Below are 8,546 nucleotides of genomic sequence, written 5' to 3' on the forward strand. Positions count from 1 at the left end.
TCTGCTCACAGTAGGTTGAAATTTATGCTCTAAAAATCTTTGTCTTATTGGCTTTTCCATTTATTGTCAAACTTAAGCATCACAATTAACGGAAATGAACACTTTTGGAAAGGCTTTTACATCAGTTCAACTTTTTTGAATGGAATTACTGGAGGAAATGAACATTTCAGCAGTCAAATTTATTGACATGCACCTTTTGTAGCTGCGTTGTTCATTAATATTTGGTTGAAAATAACTCCTGTGTGCACACTTACATGTTTTCGTGCAGTCTTGGTGATCAGTTGCTCAGCACGGCCACAGAGGCAGGAGGGACAGAGAATTAGCTGAGACGCGACAGGGAAGGGAAGGATTTTTTTTGTTTGTTTTTTAATGAGACTGAGAGCTTCAGAAACACTGTGGGTGATAATGATAAAAGAGGTAGCAGCCAACAGAGAGTTTGCAAGAATTGTGGGAGGACAAGCTTCAGCAGAAAGATTATAATGATCCACTAGCAGTGGCAGAAGAGTCCCAGTTGCAGCTGGGACCGATCTGACAGACCTCAAGATGCACATTGTCTGCTTTAAACAGAACAAGAGCTAAACTGCATTTCAAGGAAACTGTCAGAAAGATGTTCAGATGCTGCTTTGCATTGGGTCTGTTTGAATGCTCAAGTCTGGTGAGGAGAAAAAAAAAATTCTTTAAAAGCTGGGGAAATATTTACAGACCCCTCACAATGAGGATTTTTTTTTTTTACTTCCACAATAAGCCATCCATGTAACTTCAATCACTCATACACAGCTGCGTTTGATTCAACCTGCCTTCACGCATATCTTGCAAAAATTCAGTAGAAGCTCGAGCAGCCTGGTGTGTAAGGTAGCATGAATCAAACGCACCCATATAAAAGTATTACTGTACAGAAGAATGCTCGTCTTCTACCGGCCACGCTGCTCTGACCAAACCCTGCCTTGATCCCTCCTGTATTGTGCTCGTCTCAAATCAGTTCAAACAACCTTAGATTAATTTCTCTTTTTTTTTCTTCTTTTTTTTTTCAGCTCTACTTTAGGAGCGCTTGATTTTCTGTTTGGCTGGAGGGGTCTTTGTTTGGCCATATTTATTTTTTATGTCCAAATCTGCAAAATCAAGTGCACCTTAAGTAATGTAACAATGAAAACAGTCACAAGCTCTTATTTTGACTCCTGCCTGATGCAGACTGGATCAAAATTCCTTGTAAATACATAAAGGAGACATTGATTAACCTTGCTGGGAACAATGAGGCGACTAAGCCTCTACAGCGCCCACTACAGGGTAAATCAACTCTCCTTGGGTATTTGTTTTTGGTGTATGTGTGTAGGGAGCTCTCCCTCCCACAAAGTTGCTTCTTTTTCTGTGACAATGATTGAGCTCCTTTTTAATGATTTATTATAAACATTACGAGCATAAAATAATGAACATTTTCATGCTCAAACATCCACATCATTTGGTAGAACTAAATTAAAAAACAGTTCTCTAAATTATTTGAAAGAAATGCCCTTTAATGGGATAGTTCTGGATCTTTCTCTGTGAAAAGAATTGAAGTATTAAATAATCTCACCTTACCTTTCGTAGCTTTATGAAGTATGTTCTGGTTAGTGAGCTAGAAGCTAACAGCTACTCTGAGCAAGACCAGGATCAGGATGTAGATCCTCAAATAATAATGGGCTTCTCCTCCAATAATACAAAAGTAACAATAGAAAACAATAAAAAAATAAAATAGCATTTGTGCATAGTTTTACGTTTTTGTGTTTGTACCTTTATTAGGTGGTAATTGGTCACTTTCGAAAAAGGCCTTTGCCTTCTAATCTCCAAAACCAAAATATTCCCAGAAAACGCAGCCTTTTCTGGGAATATTTTGATTTCAAACGCACTTCCAATATGTTTGAAAAATATGTTATTTCAAGCAAAATTGTAGACATAATATTAAGTAAACATTTCTTACAACTTGGATGTAAAGAAAAATTTCCATCCAAATTATTTACAGGTTCAGAAAGCGACCAAAAAGTTATTGTAAAAAAAAAAAACTCCCGTCGTCACACTGGGCATTTGACAAACAAAAAACATCTCCACCACGGCTCTCAGAGTGTTTTCAATCTATTAGATTAATTAGAGGATCTAAAAGTAATCATAATTCTAAACACAAAAATTACAGATTTTGGTTTCCGACTAACTTAAGTGACTGCCTGAAGAAAAAACTAAATTGACAGAACTTCTGATTTACAAAACTTCAACATAAATGGCCAGAACAGCCCTGCTCAGACTAGCCGTTAGTTTCCGCCTCCAGGATCATCCTTTCTGAATTTATACTGAAATATTTTACCTGTAGTTGACCTCTACAGGTAAAACACTCACTGACTATAACCCCACTTCAAAAATCCCAAGTCGATCCCTTGAAGATCTTTCACACAGATCCAAGAACTGTCTAGAGAAGGAGCACTTTCTACAAGGAGAGTTCAACTTTATGGCATGAAAGGCACCCTGTATGTACAAAAAGAAAAAAAAATGTCCATGCACGTGTGTGTGTATGCACTTTCATGCACTCTTTCAAGCATGTCTGGGTACATTCACACACATGCAACCTTCAAACACACACACTCAGCCATGATGTGTGTGTGTTTTACGTTCTCTATATCGGGTTGTTGTTGTTTCGTGGCAGTGTTGGGCGCTGCTGCGCACACAGTGGAGGCTGAGGAGGAGGGGGAGGTGCTGGATAGACACAGATGCCTGTTGGCCCTGGCAGCGCTGCGACACGCCAAATGGTTTCAGGTCGGCACCCACTCACTTCCTGTCTTCGTGCCCGATGCTTATTGTAGCCTGACGATTCACCCAGGGAGGACATGCTCACTTTTCTGTGCTTATTATTGTCACTCGGTTTAACAGAAGGAGGCATCTACACTTTTTTTTTTTTTTTAGCACAAATTTAAATCTTTGTTATAACAAATTAAGATTTACATTTAAGTTGAAGTCTGTTTGTCTTGTATTTGTTGTCAAATACTTTCGGACACACGTTAGCCAAAAAAGGGTGTTCGTAAAGAAAAATCGTAAGGCTACAAAAGCAATACTTTATACTTGTTTTTGTTTCTTTTTTTCTTTTTTTCTTTTTTTTGCTATTGTGTGAACCTGCCTGGTTTGTACAGTATGTCAGAGCTTCCTTTTATATTTTTCTCCCATACCGTTCCCCATCTGTCCTCCAACTCACCTTACTGACACTAAAAGCGAAAAAGTTGGCATAATGACATGGATCGAGCCATCATAAAAAGAGAGCGATTTTTAGCTGAGTATATGCAGAATTGCACAAACAGTTACAGTTATTTGTATCTAAAGATGTATGTCTGCAAAAAATTTTCTACCCTTATGCAAAATTTGTTCCCTTTTTCCCCCACTCTGATTTTATTTTTTTTTTTTTTTCCCGCTGTCATACCTTCCTCCATTTTTCCCTCTTCTTCCTACAAATTCTCAGGCTCGAGTGAACGGACTTAAGTCCTGCGTTATCGTTCTCAGGATACTAAGAGACATGTGCAATAGACACCCCATTTGGGAACCTCTCAAAGGATGGGTGAGTCTTTTTACTCTTTATCTTCGAGTGTTAGTTGCATGAAATGAGGAGACGGTGTTCTGCTTTGTTGAACAAAGGAATATTTTCTTTCTAAATGTGAAGCACTATTTATTTGTACTCCGCATTTTCAATAAGTCGCAGGTTTAACTAAAATGGAGTTTAGTTTTAGTTGGATAACTTTATCCTAAGTTAATTTGAGAAAGAAAATTACTTTAAAAAAAGTAAACTAATCTAATTGTTCCATCTTTCACTAAGACTCGAGAACATTGTGTTTTATTGGCTATTTGTCAAACTTGTCCAACTTTTCCGAAAGATAAAGATTGATAAAGATTGATATGATTAATTTTGAACCTCCTCTGACATTTTTGAAGAATTTCTGTGCCTTAACTTTAATGTCAATCCATTAACCCAAAGTTTTTGTCTTTCTGGATGAGATTGTATTTAGTTTTCATCTTTTATGTGCAAATCAAAAAATGCAGATAAAACACTATGATGGAAATTTTTTTAGCCTTGAAATTATTACAAATTTTTGGGAGTATTATTGTAAAAGTGTTGCTTGAAAGCCAAGAACATGAGTAAATTACATTACAGTTTGCAATGATAACTTAGGTCAAGAACTCAAAATTATTACATATTTATTCAGCATAACTGGACCTTTTGTAATTTGCTTTTTTTTTTAGCATGGTATATTTGCCAGTTGTATTTTTTCTTTATTCTTATAGCCTCGATAAAACAAGTAGCTCTTTAATTTCCCTACATGATAGAAATCTTAGATACTTAATTAAATGATGCTGAGAAATCAAAAGTTTCACTTTCAGTCTGGTAAAAGATACATTAAAGTGTATTTTTATTTTCCAGAAAAATAACTGCATACAGAAACATTTAGAAAAATATTTGCTTAATGTTGAATTTAATTTGTTCAAACAGAGAAAAAAGTCCCAAGTTAGTATCTTTATTTTGCTGCATGTCTTTCCTCCTTCTGTTTCTACTTTTTTTCCCTGTTTGATCTACTGCAAATGAAGGCAACTAGTGCCAGAAAACCCTGTTTTTTAAATAAATATGGAATCTTTTTTTTTTCTTATTGGGCAACAGAACACACCATATCCAAAAGGAGAGGTGGGAACTAAGCTTGTTTATATCTAAAGTCAGAGCAAAAAAAAAATCTAAATCAACTGGAACATTTTGGCATGTTTTATAGAAGATTAATTTAGCTCACCCTGGACGTCTTCCTGTTTTGTTTGTTTTTTGTTTTTTTTTACATATTTTCATTTGCATCCATTCCTCCTTGCAGCCATTGGAGCTCATATGCGAGAAGGCCATCGCCACTTGCAACAGACCCCTTGGAGCAGGAGAAGCGCTGCGTCGAGTCATGGAGTGTCTGGCGTCAGGCATACTGCTCCCAGGTATGAAACCAAAGTTTGAAGAGTCGACCTATGAGCCTGCTTCTGCACTTGCTAATACCTGGCATTGCCGCTGAACAGAGCAAACGGATGTCCTCAGTTTGGATAGAAGAGCAGATACTTTGGCTCATTTCAAAGCCGCAAAGGTCGAACCATTGCCAGCGACCTTGCCGAGCACAGCTGTCTGAGAAGGTTGTCATGAGGAGAGCATTCTAATTAGGCACAGCTTTTCAAGATGTTATTTGTCCTTGCAGGAGTTGCCTTTCATAAACCTAAGCTTGTTTTTATTTAATTTGACAAAAATTTATGGACCTTGAAAGGTAAATTAAGGTGTAAGAACATCTGCTGCGAGAACTATACCTGATTCCAGCTGTGTTTTCTGATTCATTCTGTGAGACGGATACAAAGTATCAAACAATAAAATGTAACACGTTTTATTGTCAGTCAGTAAAGAGAAATGTGCAATTTACTATTTGCTCTTTATTGGCTCTGCCCATGTTTGTCAGGTTGGCAGCATCTTTTCTTTCCCTTCATTTCTTGTTAATTAAGAATCAGCCAAGCTCGGTTCTGATCCAATCTCTGATGTTTTCTGGTGCATCTTGAATGATTTTTTGAGGCTTTTCTGGGATGTACTTGCAAACACCATAGCAGCATAATTGAAATATTTTTTTTATTTTTATCCATTACGATCTTATCTTCTTCTTTCTTGGTGACAGATATGTTATACGGGGTAAAGTCTGGAAGTAAGAAAATTGACTTTCTTTGTCCAAGTCTCAATAAGTCTGAAAAAAAGGTTTGAGTACTTGGACTTTATTCATTCTGTAAAGGATGCTGAGAAAAATAGAAGGCCTTTTTAGAATAAGGGATAATATTTATATTCAATTTCTCACATTACAACCAGAGTGTTTGTCCAACTAGATCAACAAAAACTCATTCAAAAATCAAATGAGGAAATAGTATCACTCTTATGGCCTCTAGACACCTGACACACTATTTCCTACCTGGACTTAGTTTAGAAAACAAGAAAAAGATTGCAATTCCCTTTTTTTAATTTTGTGAATTAAGGTATTACTGTTCACGACTGATCTGTAATGAAGCATTACAGATTTTAACGGATCTAAATTTACCCCCTGAAAAACAGTGATGGCTCTTTATCACGCTTCCAAACCTGGACTGTCGTATCTCCAGAAAAAAGAAGTGAAAGAGTGGCTAAAAACCTGGAAAACTGATTCTGAAAAGTAGAACAATTTGAATGAATCCTGGTTAAAGTTTGCAGTAGAAAGAACTGCAGCAGATATAATCAGAGCAGCTTGTGGTATGCTATCAAATGATTAAAAATATTGTTTCTTTTTAATCTAGATCTGTGTATCTTCTTCCCTTTCCTTTAGGTGGTCCAGGCTTACACGACCCATGTGAGAAAGAGCCTACAGACACTCTTGCCAACATGACAGACCAGGAGGCCGAGGCCGTCACCTACGGCGCGCAGGTACGCTCAAACAAACCACAGCTTACTGACAGCGTTGTTACGCTTTAGCCATAGTGGCCCTAAGTTCTTATACTCTGGGAATAAGAAAGCAACGCGACAATTACCAGACAGGCAGACCTCAGTATCACCCCAAGACCACGCTGTGGATGCACACACACACACACACACACACATACATATAACTGGGCCTGTGTGGTGCTGCATTTTAAAGATTGGTGTGGGAAACTGTTGGCGTTGCGAGCCATAAATCCATCTCCGACACCCGGAGGACAGTGGCTGTGTGTGCGCGCGCGTGTGTGTGTGTGTGTGTGTGGGGGCACGGCTTTCTTCACACACGCGCTCGACTGAGCAGGGCAACCTCTGAGCCGCATGGCTTAGTGAATCCTGCCGTCCATTTCCTTTGAAGGCAGCCAGAACGAGGCTGGAATGTCAATGGGGATAATTGTGTGGAGGCAGATACAAGAGCAGATAGGAGTAAGGGAGCTGTTCTGTCAATGAGCCACACCAGGCTCCACGAATATCTGACACGTCCTGCCTCCTTGATGGATTTAATTTAGCCGATCCGCTGCGTGCAGTTTGCTCATCTTTTGCTACATATGTTAAAAGGTGGATAATTATTTGCAGGAATCCACGTCTGCCAATTTCAATCATTTTCGAAAAGGATAGTTAATCATAACTGCCGACTTAGTGACCGAGTCATTTCCGACTCTTATATTTATGGTGTTTGATGTCTAAATAAAAGCAGAATAAATGACAGAGAGCTGTTTTCCTGGCACACAATGGAGTAAAGCTCAAAATTATTCATATCTCTCTTTTTTTTTCTTTTTTTTTTTCAACCAACTAGTTCGGCTCGGGTCTCCAGAGGGGCAATAAAACGATGGAAAAGTTGCATATTTTTTTTAAAAAAAGTTTTATTTATATTTTAACTAAAAAAGTGGAACATTTATGACCTCCAAAAAAATCAATGGAAGAGGCTTTGTTTTTGTAATTACAGCAATCGAATATCTTGTCTTTATAAACGCAGGCATTGTGAACAAAGTGGCTGAAATGGGCTTCAAGGAAGGATGGATGGGTAGATGTTTAAAGGAATGGACAGAAGATTGATTGATTGATTGATTGATTGATTGATTGATTGATTGATAGATATTTGGTATAATTTTCCTTGATTTGGGTTTTAAACATCATTTTCTGACAGAAAGAAGCACTTGGAGCAGAAATTTTACAACAAATAACTAGGACACACACACACACTAAACCGCTCGATTGCTTACCTAATTGTGCAGTTTAAGAACCCTAAACTATGTTTTGCAGTGAAATGTGTTTTAATTAGATCTGATCCACTTTCACAGCTCCTCCCACCCAGCCCTTATGTCTGCTGTGTTTTGCATTCGACAGCATGCTCTCAGACTCATGGCATTCGGACAGATCTACAAGGTGTTAGAGATGGAGCCTCTTCCCTCACATAAACCATCACAGAAATATCCTTGGTCTGATAAAGAAGGTGTGTACCCATCTCCCATGCCTGCCTACCTCCCTGCTCTGCTTTTTCTCCTTCTCTCATCCTGTGTGTCTCTGGCTTTCATCCACACATCCTGTCTTTAAAGTTTTTGCCAGATCACATAGATATTTTTTTTCTCTCTCTCCCTTCCTTAGTATATCCTTCAGTGTTTATTGGTTTGACTTTTTTATTATTTAGACGTCTTACTGGACTGTGATCCAGTATATTGGGTCAACCTGTGTTGTGTCAAATGTTTTCAACTTAGACACGAGTCTTTTACTCGTACTGGATGGGTTTGTAAGCACAGCCACTGGCACAGTATCAGTAAAGCTGATAAATGAAGCAACATAAAACTGCTGAACTTTCTGCTGTGTGACCTCCACCTTCTCCTGACCTGAGCTGATGAAATTGCTTCTCAATACCTTGGAAAAGTATTAAAATCTCTTTTTGCTAATTCAGTGCGACAAGCTTTAGTATATTAATAAATCAGCACATCCTTGTCTAAAGAAAAGAAACGAACAAATATTTTTTTTCAATTTCCTTTCCAAATAAAAAAAAAGTATTGCCTGAATTTGTACTAAGTCCCCTTCACTT

General features: G+C 37.9%; 1 protein-coding gene across 8 annotated transcripts in view; it reads left to right on the top strand.

The window, feature by feature from the left end:
• Positions 1-8,546, top strand: part of strbp (spermatid perinuclear RNA binding protein) — a 90,475-nt gene that overhangs the window by 58,177 nt on the left and 23,752 nt on the right. For all 8 annotated transcript variants that reach the window (XM_007566517.2, XM_007566524.2, XM_007566509.2 and 5 more), the window contains 5 exons: positions 2,669-2,778; positions 3,473-3,568; positions 4,860-4,971; positions 6,357-6,454; positions 7,850-7,955. In XM_007566517.2, coding sequence (XP_007566579.1) covers positions 2,669-2,778; positions 3,473-3,568; positions 4,860-4,971; positions 6,357-6,454; positions 7,850-7,955 — 522 coding nt within the window. The remainder of the gene's footprint in view (positions 1-2,668; positions 2,779-3,472; positions 3,569-4,859; positions 4,972-6,356; positions 6,455-7,849; positions 7,956-8,546) is intronic.

This window comes from Poecilia formosa, unplaced genomic scaffold (assembly GCF_000485575.1).
Source record: "Poecilia formosa unplaced genomic scaffold, Poecilia_formosa-5.1.2 Scaffold6, whole genome shotgun sequence".
Classification (NCBI taxonomy): domain Eukaryota; kingdom Metazoa; phylum Chordata; class Actinopteri; order Cyprinodontiformes; family Poeciliidae; genus Poecilia; species Poecilia formosa.